The sequence below is a fragment of the Zonotrichia leucophrys genome, chromosome 11, assembly GCF_028769735.1.
Source record: "Zonotrichia leucophrys gambelii isolate GWCS_2022_RI chromosome 11, RI_Zleu_2.0, whole genome shotgun sequence".
Classification (NCBI taxonomy): Eukaryota; Metazoa; Chordata; class Aves; order Passeriformes; family Passerellidae; genus Zonotrichia; species Zonotrichia leucophrys.
In genome coordinates, this window is record NC_088181.1 from 3,465,955 (window position 1) to 3,484,036 (window position 18,082).

At 43.1% G+C, this 18,082-nt stretch overlaps 2 protein-coding genes across 5 annotated transcripts in view; one reads left to right on the forward strand and one right to left on the reverse strand.

Moving 5' to 3' along the window:
- Positions 1-13,228, forward strand: MEAK7 (MTOR associated protein, eak-7 homolog). Of its 3 annotated transcripts, XM_064723020.1 has the most exons (10): positions 2-204; positions 391-505; positions 1,597-1,773; positions 4,964-5,194; positions 5,635-5,779; positions 6,400-6,840; positions 8,036-8,154; positions 8,984-9,163; positions 10,129-10,280; positions 12,945-13,228. In XM_064723020.1, the coding sequence occupies exons 3-9, from the start codon at positions 1,606-1,608 to the stop codon at positions 10,261-10,263; spliced, it is 1,419 nt and encodes a 472-aa protein (XP_064579090.1). In that variant the 5' UTR covers positions 2-204; positions 391-505; positions 1,597-1,605; the 3' UTR covers positions 10,264-10,280; positions 12,945-13,228. The 3 variants fall into 3 exon arrangements, with proteins under 3 accessions (XP_064579091.1, XP_064579090.1, XP_064579089.1); XM_064723021.1 differs by having other exon boundaries at positions 1-204; positions 10,132-13,228; XM_064723019.1 differs by having other exon boundaries at positions 10,129-13,228.
- ATP2C2 (ATPase secretory pathway Ca2+ transporting 2) overlaps positions 13,215-18,082 on the reverse strand; it is a 27,192-nt gene continuing 22,324 nt past the window's right edge. For both annotated transcript variants that reach the window (XM_064723017.1, XM_064723018.1), the window contains 7 exons: positions 17,386-17,552; positions 16,563-16,631; positions 16,368-16,484; positions 15,631-15,778; positions 14,961-15,056; positions 14,519-14,660; positions 13,215-13,896 (listed from right to left, as the gene is read on the reverse strand). In XM_064723017.1, the coding sequence (XP_064579087.1) occupies positions 13,784-13,896; positions 14,519-14,660; positions 14,961-15,056; positions 15,631-15,778; positions 16,368-16,484; positions 16,563-16,631; positions 17,386-17,552 (852 nt within the window). In that variant the 3' untranslated portion in view covers positions 13,215-13,783. The remainder of the gene's footprint in view (positions 13,897-14,518; positions 14,661-14,960; positions 15,057-15,630; positions 15,779-16,367; positions 16,485-16,562; positions 16,632-17,385; positions 17,553-18,082) is intronic.

Genomic DNA, 18,082 nt, shown 5'->3' on the forward strand with positions numbered 1-18,082 from the left:
CTCCCCGTGGCCGAGGGCCGGCCCCGCGCTCCGCCCCGGCCGTGCGGGCGGAGGTGCCGGATGGCGCCGGCCGGGCCCGGGCCGGTGTCACAGCGCGGGGCCCATCGGGGACTATCGAGGGCCGGGCCGGTGTCACAGCCCGGGGGCGATCGGGGGCTGTCGAGAGCCGGGCTCGGGCCGGTGTCACAGCCCGGGGCCCTGCCGGTAAGCGAGGGGCGGGTGGTGGACTCGGCCCAGCCCCAACCTCGTCACCGGCATGGGGCGGGAGCTGCTGCCACCGGCTGCGGAGGATGGGCAGTGCTGAGCTAAGCTGGGCACACCGGGAATAAACCCTTCAGAGCCCCCTTTTCGCTGCTTAAATTAACGATATGTCCACGGTCTGTTTTTTAGGTTATAGTGGTTTCCATTCAGCCCTCGGTGTTTACCCCACGATCGGCGCCTTCCTCAGGCAAACAAGGCTTTAGGCCTGAAGGTGAAGCAGCCACAGCCCGGCCTCTTGTCTACGGTAAACAAAGTTAACGACAGAAATACTGCATTGGGCTCAGCAGTGCGTCCTTCAGAAAGGACTGTGTGATGGGCTTGTCTACAAAAGAGAAGTGTCAGGAAGGATATGGAATTTACAGAAAAACACCCTGCAAAATGATGGTTTTGTTCCATATCTGATATTTTTTATATTGCCACCCCAGGCCCGTGCCTTCCCCAAATGGGGGAAGGCCGTTGGCAGTGGTGGCTGTCACTGTGGTCGTGGTGGAGTTTGGGGTTTCGGGCACTGTTAGGTCTGTGCTGTGCTGCTCCAAAGAGAAGGGCAAAGCACATGGCCAGACAACACTAAAAATCAATCTGTAATGCAGGTGATTCCTGGGACATTGAGAGAAATAGTTGTACCACTAAAAGTATAAAACAAACAAAGAAACCCCAAACCAACCCCTCACTGCCAGCTTTAATTCTGTGGGTACCAACTCCCAATGATTGATTTATTGGTTTCATAAAAATCGGTGTGTTTTTAATGGGTCTTGAGTTGTGTTCCTAACTGTTTTTGTTCCTTTGTTTCTAATTATTTCTATAGTGTGTCCATGAAAAAACCCACTCTTAAGTGATTTTCAGAGACTTTGCAGTGATGGTGTTTTAGTACCACATTATATTGGCAAACTTAGGTTCAGTCCATTAATGCACCAGAAAGATGCAACATAATTTGTCATAACAAATCCATTATCAGGCTTTTCCCTTCAGGTTAGGGATGTAATCCAGCTGTCAAACTCACGGTCACTTTTGTGTAAACTAATTTTACCATTAGATCATATTGGTTTTTCCATTTGAGAGAGACTTGACTGAGGTTGGCATTGGTGGCCAGGGTGGTTTTATCCAAGAGCTGTCAGACTGTCAGCTTTTAAAGCACAGTTACTGTTCACAGATGTTCTCCAGGTTCATTAAGCCTTGGTGAATACAGTAGTTTTAATAATTTCCTGTACGGCTGCCAATTTGCTCTTCTTGTAAAGCTTGCACTGGTATGTCAGTCTGTTTGATGTGTCTTTCATGGCCCTTGTGATACCTTTCTGTGTTTAATGTTTCTTTTGATTTTTTTTCTCTTTGCGTCAGGTTGAAAAGATGGGGAATGCTGAAAGCAATGCCTATCAGAATCACCTTTCCAGATTTCTTCCAGAGGAGCAGGCTGACATTGATGGACTGTTTGACACCTTATCAGGATCCAGTGGCTCATCTGGAGCAAAAAATTCCAAAGCTGCAAAGAAAACTGTGACTCTGGCAGCACTACAGGTAGGACAGTCTGTTATTCATCATACATCTGGGATGTAGTGCATTGAACAGAATTCCAGAAATAAAATATAAAGATGTGGTATTTTTTAAGGATTGCTCATCTCAATTTTTCATATTTTGTGGCAGGATGGATATTTAACTTTTTCTTGCAGTTTAACCAGAGTAGTGACTTTCAGGTTTGCATTTATCTCTTAAATTGCACTTTTGTGTCCATTTGCAGTTTTCCTAATTCTGAAGTAAGTTAGGTTGTATGGAAATATTTTCACAGAGACCTGAAAAATGGGAAGAATATTTTTACCCCTGGAGTCTGTAGTGTGGGATCATTTACAGATTGTCTTGAGGAGCTGTCACAAAGTCAATTTTTATTTGGTTATGCCTGTCTCCCTTGACATATCACTCTCTCTAATCTCTTCACTTGTACTAAAAGCAGAGAATTCAATTTGACTTGATTAAGCTGTGGCTCCCTGTTTTAGCTAATTAACATGCATTATGCTTCTGATTAACTTTGCATTCATTTTCTAATCAAGAAAAGAGAAAAATGAGTCATTGGGAGCCTTAATAACTTCAGCTAGTCAGGAACTAAGTGGCCAAATGAATGTGGTGGTAAAGTGCAGTTTGATGTATATTATACAGATAATGGAGTCCAATTAAAGCTCATTGAAAGCAGCAGGTTATTTTAAGGTGTTCAGCAAAGCCTGTGCATACAGACCAGCCTCAGCCTTCCTGCAGCCTGGCTGGCTCTGAGCTGCCACCAATTTTTGGAGCACCAAGTTTGGAAATGCTGTTCTGCTGCTTGGTTTTTCAGCACTAGTTCATCCACTGTTCTTGGTGCCAAAAATCAAAGATAAAAGCAGACAGCAGGTCTATATTTTGACTATTTGCTTTTACTCAGATTAATAAGTCTTTCAGGTAATTTTTTGAGATATCTGAACATCCTTGTTTGGGACCTGGCAGAAATTCTCTTTCTAGCTTTGCCCCAGATCAGTGTAATCTTTGATGAACATTTGCCTTTTCCCTTCCTGCCTTTTGTTTGCCAGCTTAAATTAAAATCTTTTGGAAGACTTCCTGTAGGTGCAGGGAGAATGGCAATGGCATTTGTGCCTTGTAGGTGACAATGCTCATGCCTGGACTGAGCTGTGACAGATTTGATCCAACAACAATCTGGTACCACTGATCCCAAACATCTGGACCAGGACAGGCTGCACTGCATAGCTTGGGAAGCAGGTGGAGCAGGAACCTCTTGATAATTTCATGAAGCCTTTTTAAAACAAGGGTTCTAAGCTGTCAGAGGTGTGAGTTAGATGGTTATTAAGGATTCCTTTTTTACACAGCTCTTTTTTTTCACACTCTTTGGAATAGCTAGAAGCAAAATGCAACAGCTCAGTGAAGTGGTGGGATTGGGTAGGGAGTAGGCAGGTAAATCAGCAGTGTGAAGTAAAAAACCGTGAGTATAATGCTTTAGTTGTGTTCCCTGCTGCCTCTCCCACTCGAGGCTCATAGAGGATTTTCAGAAAGCCTCTCAAAGGCAGCTGTACCCCCTGTGAGCATCCCTCCCTCGCTGTGGAGCCCTCTGATGTGATGCTGTGGCTGCTGGAATCAATGGGAGCTGTGACACTGACGTCAGTGCCAGCAGCACAGAGCTCAGGGTGTTGGAGCTCTCATGCCCAGCAACAGCCATGAACAGCTGTGGGATCTCAGCACCTCAGGACTGAGATGCCAAGCCACCGAGACCACCCTTGGGGGGCTCGGGAGTCCTGGAATGTTCCAGAAGTGTCTGGTGGCTGGACTTTGATCCTACACGGGAGACGACACCTGTATGAGGATAGGAGGGTTTCACCGGGGTGAATGGTGAAGGGATTGGTTAATTAGAGAGTGAGACACAGGGTTTAGGATTTCTGTACAGGGGGGTTTAGAGAAGTAAGATGGAGGAATTGGGGCGTGTCCTGTCCTTCTTCTTCTTCTTCTTCTCCTCCATCTTCTTTGGTGATGGTGGCACTTTGGGATTGGTCATTACTGAAAGTGCACCGGACAATAAAAATAAAAAGGATTGGGGAAAAATGATAAATATTGTACACGTAACTTTGGGTATAAAGATAGGTGACCGCCCGGAGGGCAGACAGTGTGCCCATGGCTGGCTGCTGAGCAGAGCTCTGTCGGGCTGAAAGAAAATCTTTTAGATAAACAATTAATAAACATAAAAACCGAAAGAAGAACTGAAGCCTCTTCTCGTCCTTTGATACGCGGGCTGTCCCAAGGCCACTCCGGGCCTTTCCAGGCCCTTCAAACAGCCGAAAACTGGACAAACAGCAAACAGCAGCAGCCCAGGTGGCTGCCCAGGAGTGGTGTTGAGCCAGAATCAGCAATAGTTGGGCTTTCAGGCATGATGGGGCTCCACTGATTTCAGCACAGTCCCCACTGAGCTACACCCAGTGTGGAAGAGTCAAGCCAGGTGCTCAGCACACCTCTGTGCACAGTGAGGACACTGGGTAATCACCCCCTCCTCTGTGCATGTACTCGAGGTGATTTATTTTTAAACTCTGTAATTATCTTGAACACTCTGAATCCAGAGTCAGATCTTTCCCACAGAGCTGTGATGAGTGATGATATATTCCAGCTAGATTTCAATTCAAAGGGCCAAACATGCAATGCAAATGAATAAGTGATGATTTTGACTCTCTTTAACACCAGGGATGCTTTTTAAAAGCCAGGTGATCTGTGCTTCAATTAGTTGCTATGCAGGGAGAAATTTTCCAGGATTGTTTTTACACGTGTATGTGGGGTTAAACACTGCCTTGAGGCCAAAACTGAGATATGGAAAACACTCCACTGTGCTTTTAAGTGAGCTGCACTATCGAAAGCAGAATTAAAACACAATTTTCAATGTTTTACTGGCAGAGCTGTAAACCTTTGCACCAGAGTTATCACCTAGAAACTCTTTGTTGATATCCTATTAAGACTTTACAGTGTTGACTTTTCTGAGGCCCATGGTGTTTCTAGAAAACAGTATCAACCTAAATCCCTAAAAAAATCACTATAAAAATAGCGATTTTTAGTTTTTCTCTTGGCAAAGCACTTCTTTGACAAAATTTTATCACTGATGCTACCTACTGTCTGTCAGCACAGATGAACTGGAACACACCAGGTATTCCTCGTTTGTGAAACGTGCTCTTTGCTGTTTCTGTCACTGCAGGCACACACCCGGGAGCCCCTGCCAGAGGCAATGACTGCTCGGTTGTACAATGGGATGAAAAGCATTGACCTGCCTGGCAAATCAGCCGGGCTCAGTGAACAGATTGCCAAGGAGCAGTTTGTAATTTTTATGTCAAACCTGCTAAAAGGGAATGCAGATGAGAAGATTAGCATCATAATGAGAATGATCGCCAAGACGGGAGGGGCTCTGAAGGGCAAACAAATCCAAGAGGTAAACAAGGAGTTAAATGGGTGTTGGGGGGACAGTGAGAGAGCAGGGCTGTGGGGTGGCTGGTGCTTCTGGGAACTTTGTAAAATGCTTTCTAGAGCTTTAGTTGCACGATCAACTATGTAACATTTGAGATATCACAGAACAGTAATTCACTAGCAGCTCCTACACTGCTAAACTTGACCTTCCCCTCCCTCTTTCATTCTCTATTTTATGGAGGTGCTTTGTGAAGTAACATGTATGAAACAATTTGAAAAAGGATCCTTTTCAAGGCCTATGGCACTGAAATAGCATTTCTGTAGTTCCTGACTTGTCATGGCAAGAGATGTTTCTGCCTTTGGGATTACAGCATCACTACTGCTTGACTTTATCTTCAGACAGTCCTTTGAAGCCCTTGGAAATTCCACTTAAATACCAAAATGGGGATGTTTTAATCTTTTAAGTTCACAGAGGATCTGATCACATCTGTAGTCCATGTACTGAGCTACAGGAAGGAGCTGAAGGGTTGGAGTTTGGAGAATACAAGGGATTCTTCAAGTGGAGTCAAAGCTTTGGCTTCTGAGCTGCTCTCAGAATTGAAGCTTCCAGGTAAGCAGCCCTGATTCAGCTTATGCCAGAGCTTGTGTAATCAGTGATCTCATGAGAATTTTTCTCTTTAGGTCACAACTTTGAATTTTAAGGGTGAGACCAAAATTTCAAACCTAGTGCTTAGAAAATGACATTGAAGTTTTATTTATTTAACCTTACCATCTTTCTCCCCTAAATTCAGGTGAGATTTGATCTGAAGTCCTAGTTTGTCATGGAACACGTGTATTTCACAAATAGCTGACTTGTAGGTGATAGGAATGGGCATCTAAATAATATTTATTTAAATAAAATTTATCATGTATTTTTGGCTATGTCCTTTTATAAAGCATAGGTCTGTTTTTGCACTGTTGTAATAACAGATTTTGCTGTCTTGTAAAGAACACTTCCTGAGTTGTAGCTCAAAGTTTGTGTTTCTAAATCATGACAGCCCAACCAAAGAATGCCACAGGTAAAGGTTTCTCAGTTCTATGGTTGCATTTAATGTAGTTGACACTTTACTGTTCCTGGCTCCTTTCATTAGTGGTTTTCTGTCCATTAAAATTATGTTCACACTTACAAATCACCTGATTATTTTCCAGACAGGGAGACTTACTCCTCTCCCTGTGTGTCTTATTCTTCAGATGGGACAAAACCCGTGGGTTCTCAGCTGCTGGAGACAAGTTTTGACCAGAGTGTCATTGAGGACTGGGTGTACAGAGTGCCCCAGATCTCAGTTTTCCTCAGTGTTGTCATCAGGCAGGGCCTGCACGTCCTGCATTCCCTCCCAGACCAAACCAACGACATCCTCCACCTGGTTCCTCACTGCAAAGGCATCAAAGGAAGGGGAGTTGTCAGTCTCTTTGACATCCCAGCCATCATCTACATCAACTCCCACCTGCCTGCAGAGATGCAGCACAAGTGGCAGCTTTTATTTTCCTCCAGGCTCCACGGGGAGAGCTTCTCCCAGCTGTGTGCACACATAGTGAACAAAGGTCCTTGCATAGTGATCATAAGGGACTTGGATGGTTTCATCTTTGGTGGCTTTGCATCTCACTCCTGGGAGGTGAAGCCACAGTTTCAAGGTAAAACTCAACTTTTCTTTCTTTAGTGTTTCTGGTAAATTCCCTGTTTTTTGTACAGGCACAAGAATCCTGTTCCCTTGATGGATACTGTCCCTTTAATGACACAGAGTGTTCCTTACACTTCCAAAATAACACTAATTTTCAATATAAAGAATATAAAAGAATATAAAACACATGCAGTTATTCTTAGCATGGCAGTCAAGCATATTGCTGATTAATATTTATAGTTTTTTATTTGATAAGGCTTTTGAAATTGCAGGACTTACTGACCACAGAAGAAGTTTTCAGGGAAATCTATCAAGCCCTGTAGCTGCTTAGGTTGAAAATTAAATAAAAATGAATGAAGTAGAGCACAGATGATGAATTAGTGTCTAAATAATATGACCACAGGATGGCAGTCCTCCATCAGGAACACCTGAGCCTCCTCTTGTCATTGTGTCTCTGTTCCTCTTGTAAAATCCAGAAGCCAGAGGATTCTTTGGGCAAGCTAAACTTCTTGTTCCCTTAAAACTTTGAGGGAGAAGAGGGGGTTTTTGAGGAACTCTTTGGAAAGAGTGTTTGTGATGGATTTGTGAAGAAAAAACCACGGGCTATGGGTATTTGGTGTTACTAGGAATCCTCACTCTGTCTACATTAGAAAGTTAATTCATATCTTAAATGAGCATTTGAAAATTACCACTTCAGACAGTTGGTATGATATTATTTTACTCTGATTACACATCCATTTCCTTGTATTTTTTCCTGATAAGGAAACATACAAAGCCTACAGGGCAAGCACACCACAGGTGCCTCTGAATCCTGAACTGGGCATGGTGAAAATTGCTTTAAATCATTGACTGAACTGATTTATCCAGCAATGTAGTCAGAACTGGGGATGTCTGCATTCAGTTTGTACAGATCTGTCAGCTGGCCAGTGTAAGGTGATATAATGCAGTCTGGGGTAGGTGACACAGTGACATAATGTCCTAGTGCTGCCTCTGACTCTGCCCTTGATCACAGCCTGTAATTGCATTGATTTTTGTGACTGCACAGAGTTCACTGAGAATAAAAAATACATATAAATTTTGATGGGGAATCTACTGGCTTTCTGAGATGGCAGCTGCTGTCTTTGAATTATTCAGCTTAAATTATTTTTTCTAATTTATTTGTTATTTCTTGACCTCTTGTCTGACCTGAGGTGCTTCTCTGTTTGCAGGTGACAACAGATGCTTTCTGTTTTCTGTTTCCCCCACTCTGGCTGTGTACACATACACAGGCTACAATGACCACTACATGTATTTAAACCATGGCCAACAGACTATGCCAAATGGACTTGTAAGTATTCAGAAATGATGATTTGGAAATTGGATTTGTGGTGGTGTTTGGAAGTGTTTTGTGGGTTTTTTTTTCGTTCTGAGAGCAGATTTATTTCACTTGTTATTCTCTGAGGAAGTTTGCTTGCCTGAAGCAGCACAAAACAGTAATCTGTGTAACTGAGGATTCTTCCACTGGCTGCTCTCCCTGCCACAGCAACTGCTTTTGGAATTATGGAGGAGAAATCCCAGCAGGATGAGAGTGCAGACATTGCAAGTAGCTGCTGCTGCTGTGTGATGACAGTGGCAGGAGCTGCTCCTGCTCAGATTCACAAATGAGCTCTCCAGATGCAGAGGAGTTTCTGCAGAGCTACAGCACACCACCTGTCCTGGAAATACTTTACAGTTTTGGAGCATTATGTGCCCATAACTTTGGGAATTGCAGCAGGCTGGAATTAATTTGCTCTAGAAGAAGTGAACAACATCAAATTACATTATTCGATTATTTGATTATTTGGTTTCTCTAGATACTTTCCTAAATGGAAAGGAGGTAACAAACCTGAGCACTGTTTGAAATGGAACTGTTAATAGTCAATAAACAAAAGCCAGGAGTTTAATTTCTGGCACAAGTGACAGATATTTGTATTCTGTGAAGCACAGAGGTAGGGCAATATCACTCAGGTAAATTTTCAGTAGTATTCAGGAATAGTAGATGTGGATATCCCCTTTTTGCACCTACCCACAGAAGTGTGGCATAAATAGTGACCACAGCAGCTTACTCTCAGGTTTCCTGACTTTCCCATCTGTTTTCCCTGTGCAGGATGTGTTTAATGTGCTGGTTTTCTCCACAGGGTATGGGTGGGCAGCACGGCTACTTTGGGCTCTGGATAGACAGTGACTATGGGAAGGGCCACAGCAAAGCCAAACCTCGCTGCACCACCTACAACAGCCCCCAGCTGTCAGCCAAAGAGGATTTTACCCTGGATGCCATGGAAGTTTGGGCAGTGGGAGATGCCCCTGAGAGTGCAGGGGTAGGTGAAATTGTGAATTGAACCTGTGAAATTGTGTCCTGGTTGGAACAGAAGGTGTGAATGCAAAGTTCACGGTTGCAGTTTTCTGTTTAAACACTGTCTCTCCATTGTAGTGAATATTTTCTTTACCTGGCCCTGTGGTGCCTTGTGTTTTGTAGCACCAAAGAGCAGAACTGTAGTGGAATTACTGAGGTTGCCATGAGAAAGAATATCAGGAGTCATGAGGTGATAGAGTCAGAATTAGCAGTGCTTTGAATTTCAAAAGGCCTTTTTGATATTGAGGAAGCGTCTCTGGGAGGAACCTCCTTGGAGGGGCTCATTAAAACCTAGAGTTTCTAAAAGCACTGGAAACTCTCAAGTAAAGTCTAATCTGTAGTTCAAGAAGAGATTCAAAAGCTTTCTTTATCAGTAACTTTAAATTTACTGTTGTTTTACCATAAATTTGTGTGAATAGATTTATGCCAGTCCTTTTGCACATGGTTTATTTTTGGGAACGAGTAGGTTTCCTCTATCCCTACAATTTATTCTCTTATTAAACTGTCTGGTCTGTACAGTTTGGTGGGGTTTTAAAATTTATTTCTTTTTAATTTTTACTTCTTTTCAAACTAAATTCATGCACCCTGACTCCACTGGACACGTAGCTCTAAGTAGAAACAGAGCAAACAGAAAATGTTGAATTGTAACTGGATCTCTTTAGAAACCTCACATCAGCACTTCAGACTGAGGTGGGGTTGACCAGGATGTCCTGGATGGCTTGTAACCTGAATAAACTTGAAATATCTCCCTGTCATCTTGGGAAAAGTTTATGGCTGCTTTATGTAGCTGCAGCAGTAAAAATCATTTGATGTATTTGTGAATTTTGAAATTGGAAACACATCTTCTGCATTGTGCCAAGCATGCAAACCACATCCCTTCCCTGTAGTCTGATACTGACCCTTTAAATTGTATTTTGTTTTGTTTTGAAGAAGAAAGGTAAGAAGAGTATCCTGGATGTGGATCCTCAGGCTCAGGCCTTGCTGGAAATGGCTGGGAAAAGCCGTCAGAGCGAGGGCCTGCGGGAGCCCATGGAAGAGGAGGAAGGTGATGATGATGAGAACTAAAGGAGCCACAGTAACATGTAAAAACTTCACTTTTGTTTTCTTCAAGTGCTGGTGATGTTCCTTGACAAGATATTCCCTTTTTTTCCCCTCCTTGAATGTACCAAATTGTCTGGGACAAAGCTGAAGCCTTGTACTTGTGTAATATTTAGGTGTAAAGCACTAATCTGCCTGCAGGGTTTTGTTTGGGGAGGACAGAAGAATTACCTGGGGACATAATCATTAGGCATGGCTGAGCTCCAGCTGAATATGAATCTGCTTTCATTCCCCATAGATCATGTCTGCACACTGAATTAAAAGCAGCAGAAGTTATTGACAGTGTGGCTTTCTGTCCTGGAGGATTGATATGTACATAGTTATATATTTATAAAACCTGTTCCAGGCACTGATTAAAGCTCTTATACCTCAACTGCACATATTTATTTGCATGCAATGGAAGTAGTCAGCAAAGCTTACAAACTGTAACAATGTCTTACAGTGCTGAACATAGAATAGCCCACATGATGCCATATGAAGGGTGCTATAAATCTGCATTGCTTCAGTTAAAGCATTAAATTTCAAGCTTTCTAAGTCAGATTTTCAGCAGGTGATTCCATGTGAGCTGTAGGATGTTACACAACAACACTACTAGTGCATTTCTCTTCATCTGTTTCTGCAGAAACTTGTCTGTTGCTTTGTAAACTCAGACCAGAATTATTGGAGCCATATTTATCCTAAAAATACCTCCAGCAGAATTCTCTAGAGAAGGTAAATTCTTCAGTGGCCTCATGAGACTGGAGTAAAATATCAGGCTGTACAAAAAGTTGAGTAAGAAGCAGCCATAGTTAGTTGAGAATAGAATCTGCAGATACCTTATGAAAGAAATAGAAATCAGGGTTATGTCTGTAAAATGTTTAAAGATGATTGCTGTACACTTTATTTCCACATAATAAATCATTATTATGGAAAAGGATCCCCACAATATGAAATGCAGTTGTTGGGGTTTGTGCTGTGTTTTGTGACTCTTCACCAGTCAGCACCAGTTTTGTCAGGTCTCTTATACTCAGGACTTTTTCTACTTGAATTAGTTCCCATCTCTCAGTAATTATTAGTTTGACCTTGCTGATTTACTATGTGTAATTAACTTGTCAAAAATAACCCTGATTTTTAGCAGGGGCTGCAATTTCTAACTCAGCAACAAGTGTTTGGTTATCAGTGTCTCTGACTGTCAGTTTTTCTCCTCCTGAGGAAAAGGATTGTGTCCAGTCCCCTTTGTCCTGGCATGAATTTGTCTTCTTTGCAGCTTAGAGAAAAACAATATTATTCTATAATTTCTGCTCATGTGGCCTTCCTTAAAGTTCTTTCCCTTGGTGTTTTCTTGTATGAGATTTCCCCCCACCTGTTGTTTTTCATAGGGAGCCAGATTTGAATATTCTGAACAATCTGCACTTGTGCCTTAACACAGATCTCATTTGTAAAAATAACAATAAACAACATGAATTTAGTTTTGAAAGGAGAGCATGAACAAATCACTCCAGCCAGGTATCCTAGGGCTCAGCTGTGTGTTTTGTGGAGTACCTGAACTAATGCTTGGGGCATTTCCATGCTGTTTGTTGCAGTACAGAGAGTGCTGGGAGAATGTCCTTTTATGCTATACTTGCTTAGGGAAACCAGATAATCTCCCAAGTTTGTAACACACAGAAAAAAATAACCATCAGAACAATTGCACTGATACTTTTGTATAGTTTTCTTCTCTCTCTATATATAAATAATATTAAATTTGACAGTGTAAGGAGTAGTAAGTACATGATGCTTTAAGTGTTGTAGTAGCAGCTTTTGTTTGAACATTCTCAAACTCCCACCAGGAGTCTCAGAGGTTTTTTTCACTTAGCACTGACTAAGCCCATTAAACACTCCCGTGTAGATGGCACACAGGATGAGAGAGTTGAATTTCTGCAGTTAAACATAAAATAAACAGCTAGACTTCATTCTCCTTCCATTACAAGGCAGAAGCTTGTTTTTGAGAACTGAAACCATCTGCAAGGGTATAAAAAACCTGATTTGTACAAAACTACTCTCCACCAAAAATATTTCAGTGGCCAGGTTTTCTTTGATTTTTAATGAGTATTAGTAAAGCTATTTCTTTCTAGATTATGAACCCAAAATATTATCCTGTTTGAACTTCATCCTGTGACTATCAGCATAGCATTGTGACCTCTGAAATTGTAGTTTTTTGACAAGTTTGTGTCTGAGACTCTTCCTCTTCACTTTGAGGGTGTTAAGCTGGGGCAAGAAGAAAACTGACACTGGCACTTTAGCAAATGTCTCAGTGAAGGATTATTTACTAGGACACCACTGATCCAACCAGCAGATGGGATTATTCCAAACTGTTCTTTAAATGTAAAAGACGAGCTTAGGAAAGACTCAATATTTATTTTAACCTGAACTTAATCATTAAGAAATCTGGGCTTTATGTTCATGCACCTAAAAATGTCCAGAGAGCTTTTGTCAGCAGTGGGCTTAGCTGTGATCTGAACAGCTCAGTCCCTTCTGTGCAGTTTTGGCCCAGCTGCAAAGCCCAACATCCCTGCTCTGTTCCTGACTCATCTTTATTCTCAGGCTCTTTGGAAGTGAGTCCCTTTCCCATGAAATCCATCCTCTGCTGAGCACTGGGTCTGATCAGCCTTCCCTTCTTGTCCTGTCAGGCACACAGGTACAAAACCTGACAGCTGGGGGTTGGCACTTCAGCTCCCTGCTCCACACTTCCCTTGGAGTCAAGGCTGGAAATCTGGGAATCCACAAACACTACAGATGGAAGGAAAAGAAATGCTCCAAGGCAGGTCTTTTCCACTCTTCTAGTGAAACATTAAAGGATGTGTCTAAATCACGAGTCTCACTCAGATGCTTGTCAGTAACATTTTAAAATGTAGATTTTATTAATAAAAATGATTTTGATTTAAATAAATAAAATTTCAGTTTATGCACAATAGATTTTCTGTACAAGTGTGAAACTCTTCTTTTGTCTGGGACTAGCTCAGCCTTCTGGAGTAGACATCAGTGTTATAAAAATATACCTGCTCTTGGTTTAAAAAAGGAGCCACTCTGGAGGTTTCTGCAGGCAGCTCACGTGGAGGGCGTGGAAGAGTCTGTGGTGTAAGAACTGTTGGTACAGCTGCACTTGAGTACCTTCAGGAAGGATGTGTGGGTCACAAATCCATGGATTGGGATGGTCACAGCTGTGTTCCAGGTGTATTTCAGAGCAGTCTCAGTCAGTTGTGACATCCCCTGGTGTGCTTTGGGGGGCAGCAGAGGTGGATTGGGATGGTCACAGCTGTGTTCCACGTGCATTTCAGAGCAGTCTCAGTTGTGACATCCCTGGTGTGCTTTGGGGGGCAGCAGAGGTGGATTGGGATGGTCACAGCTGTGTTCCAGGTGCATTTCAGAGCAGTCTCAGTCAGTTGTGACATCCCTGGTGTGCTTTGGGGGGCAGCAGAGGTGGATTGGGATGGTCACAGCTGTGTTCCAGGTGTATTTCAGAGCAGTCTCAGTTGTGACATCCCCTGGTGTGCTTTGGGGGGCAGCAGCGCTTTTCACAGAGTTTGATGAGCTCGGACACCACGAACACTGAGGAAGCCAGGCCGGTGAGGAACAGCAGGTCTGGGAGAGGAGGGAGTGAGGGGAGCTCAGCTGGGCAGGAATCCCAGCCCAGGGCTTCCCTGCAGCCCTGTGTGCCCTCCTGTGCCCTTGCCAGCTGAGTTAGGGACAGCACTGCAGCACAAGGGCCACCCACAGCTGGGATGGCCCCCTTGGAGGGTGGACACAGGAATCACTTGGGATTCCTGCCCCCTGCTCATGACACAGCACAATGTAGATGGAACACGGTGAGGTAGGGTGCAATCTGATGACTGAAATGAAAATCTCTCTTCCATTGCAGCTGGGAAACTGAAGTTTAACCCAGCTCTTTACAAAGGGAGTGTCTGCATAACGATCTGAGAAATATCATCATACAGAGCTGGAAAATCTTGGCATGTCTCCATTTACTTGCATTTATGTGCAGTAAATCAATATTCAGAATCTAAGCTAGGATAATATGAACTACTTGTGCTATTTGGGTACAGCTCTCTGTAAATACACAGAGATTGGAGCTGTTGGTTGATCTCCCCTACCAGTGAGGTGTTGGGAGCTAACAGAGCAAACTGGGAATGGCATCTGTTTTCTAAAGTCACTTTAAGGCAAAAAAAAAACCCAAAAACAAGCCATTATTTATTCTGCAACTTACCTACCACTCCTAAATTCTCTGTCTGGAAGATCTTTTGTAGTGGAGGGATGTAGATAACTGCCAGCTGTCCCAAAAATGAGCCAAGCACGGAATACAAGAACATGCGGTTTCGGAAAAAGCCGATTTCAAATATCAACTTTGTCTAGAAAAGAAAAAAAAAATTAAAAGTAGCTTTTCCCAATCACTGTTGGAGCTAAATGACACCCTGTTTCTTTACATTTAATTTCCATTACTTTTTAAGTTACATAAACATTAACTTAGAGTTACATAGTTGAAAGTGTAGTTGCTCTTGTGATGGATAATTTATCTGTATAAAAAGTTGATAAAAATCATACTGCTTTAAATAACATTAAAAAAACCCCTTACTATGCAAAGTGCTGGTATTCTAATGTTTATGTTTGTGATTTAAGACAAGAAATTACTGCTGACAGAGCCATCTCACCTGAGAGCGACATGTCAGGGCATTGAAGAGGTCAAAAAACACAAAACAGGTGAAAGTCATCGTTGTGGTTCGAGGAGTTATGCCCCCTTTTGGATTCTGGAAGCACACAAAAATTCAGGGGTTAGTTTAACCTTTCAAAAATATGCCAATTCAATAGAAGAATTAAATGTTCCCTTTAATGAGCCCAGTCAAATCACAGGGTAGTAAAACAAAAGAGTAAATGTAGTTCTAGCTATTGTAGGTAGCATTCAGTTCTCTCTGCTAATTTTAAAGTTTATGATCTTATCAACCATACTTTAAATTCTTAAACTGATGTGGACTTTGAGTAAAGAACATCCTAAATTCAATTACTGAAACTTAAAGTACCAAAAGCAATCTATTGTACTCGGCATTTTCTGCTGGGAAAATGGAAAGCTGGAGGTGAAAAGTCCCTTAAAGTATTGATTAAGTTATAGGTTTCCCATTCTGGATTGGAAGGACCAAATTAGAGGTAATAGAGGGAGGCAGGAGCAGAGCTGGGAGCTGACCCTGCTCTCAGCCCTCTGCCCACAGTGATCCTTCCCCAGGGGATGGATTCCAGAAAATCCTTCCCATGTCCTTCAGAAACTGCCCTCACTTTGTGCTCCACCCACCCTGATGGAAACCAGATCCGAGGGCAGATTTCCCTCACCTCCTTCCAGAAGACAAAGAGGGTTCCGCTGATGATGATGATTGCTGACATGAAGATTTTCAGGATCAGGGATTTGCTGAGGATGGTGTCTGTGATGCACCTGGGGGGCTGCTTGATGGTGTCCCTGTCAACAGGTTCAACCCCCAAGCTGCCTCCAAGAGAAGCAGAGGGATGTGTTAAATAATGCAGGGTCCCCAAATGTTCATCCTGAGAAACCAGGATGGAGCTGGAGGATGCAATTCTTTGGGACACAGTGTGAATATTCAAGCAAGGTGACATAAGGACCAAATTTGTCCATGACACTGATACCAAAGGTGTTTTCTGCATATTGAGCTGCTAAAATAAAATAAAATCATCAGACCACCCCAGAGTGAGACTGAGCATAATGTGGAAGCTGTAATTGTATTTAGCTGTAGCTGTAATTAACAGTTGGATGAGATTCCTAAGTCTTGTGATTTTGGGGCATATCCCCACTACTCCCTGGTGGTATTTTCAGGATAACAGGCCATTGCTAGTCAAAAAAGGGAATAGTTAAGTGATTCCACCTGGATAAACCTGGAAAACACAGAAAACTTCAAGTAAATGTGAAGTGCTTTTTGAAAGACCAGGAGGGAACAGAAGTGCAGCTTATTGAACCACTGATAACGATTGATGAGGAATCACAACAGTTTGTGTTCCTAGGCCAAATTCAGGCATATTAAACCCAAGATTATTTTGCTCATTGGACTCTTCCATACCTCTGTGCTGGGGGCCCATCCATGATGATGTTGATCCATAAGATCTGCATGGCATTGAGTGGGTTGGGAAGGTTGAGCACTGTTGACAGGGTAATGAGGCTCAAAGCTGAAATACTCCTGCAAGCACAGAACATTATTGTGCAGGGCCTCACCCCAGAGGTGCTTTCACAGGAGCTGAAGCGAACAGGAACTTACGTGCTCAGCTGGAACCGGACAAAATTCTTTATGTTGTAAAATATTCCCTTTCCTTCTTCTATTGCATTCCTGGAAGGGAGAGGGGATTTTATTAAGTCAAGAGCACTCACACTGTTTACACTGAGCTCTCTGTGACACTCAAAACCACAATTGTCTTTTGTAGCCCTTATTTCAGAGGAAGTTCAGAGCCCAGCTGAGGAGGAGGCTGTCAATGCAGCTTCTCACTTACAATTCCTTTATCAACACATAGATCTGAAAGCCTGGGTCATGTGGCCAGGTTTTGGTTCATAAAGCAGGCTTGGGACCTATTTATATACTCACCCTGCCCACTCTGTTGTTATGAACCAACAGAGCATTGCAAATTACGTTTTTCTTCTGAGCTTCCTGGATGAGGCAGAGTACGAGGTAGAATCATAAAGGCTGGAAAACACTTCCAGGATCACTGAACCCAAATTATGACCAAAAAATCTCTGATCTACCCAGACTTTCAGGTGCTCTCAGATTCCCTGTTATCTACAGAATCATAAAGGTTGGAAAACACTTCCAGGATCACTGAGCCCAAATTATGAGCAAAAAATCTCTGATCTACCCAGGCTTTTAGGTGCTCTCAGATCCCAGTTAGAGGAGCCAGGGCTTTCAGGTGCAAGGTGGCTTGGTCAGCACCACTTGGAAGGAAAGTCATTGCCATGTGTGCAACTAAAGGTGAGTCAGAGCCACCCTGGCGCTCTCCACTTCCATCCCCAGCCCTCCTTACACAACACACAGGCTTGCTGCAGCAGCCAGCCACAAGAGAGCTGCAGAGTAAGAAGATCTCCAAACCTACATGACTTTTGAGAAGTCATCATCCACGAGGATCATGTTGGCAGCCTCCTTGCTGACGTCCGTGCCCGCCCGTCCCATGGCGATCCCGATATCGGCCGATTTCAGGGCCACGGCGTCGTTGACCCCGTCCCCTGTCATGGACACCACAGCACCAGCCCTCTGCAAGGCCTGTGGGAGGGGACAGCTCAGAGGCTCTCAAACAGGACAGCAACAAGCCATGCTGGCAATTTCAGAGCCTGCACTGTTTGCTTTGCTCTTTCTGTATTGAAAGATCAGAAACTCTCTTGGACTCTGAGGGTGAAACGGACTCAGCGCTGCACTGCGGACAAAGCTCAGACCAAGAATTAGGTTTTTCAGGAGTATAGGGAATCTCACAACTCCAGCAGGATCTAGAAGAGGGGAGTAAAACCCTCAGAAATCATTCTCCTGATGTAGTTGCTAATACCTCACTATTTTTTTTTGTATGCCCAGGGCCCAGACTTGCAAGGAAAATTATAAAATCATAGAATATCAGAAGCTGAAGGGGGGAGTAAAACCCTCAGAAATCATTCTCCTGATTGGAGCTGCTAATGCCTCACTAGGTATTTTTTTTTTTGTATGCCCAGGGCCCAGACTTTTAACTAAATCATAAAATCATAGAATATCCTGAGGTGGAAAGGACCCACAAGGATCATCAAGTCCAATTCCACAGCTAATAC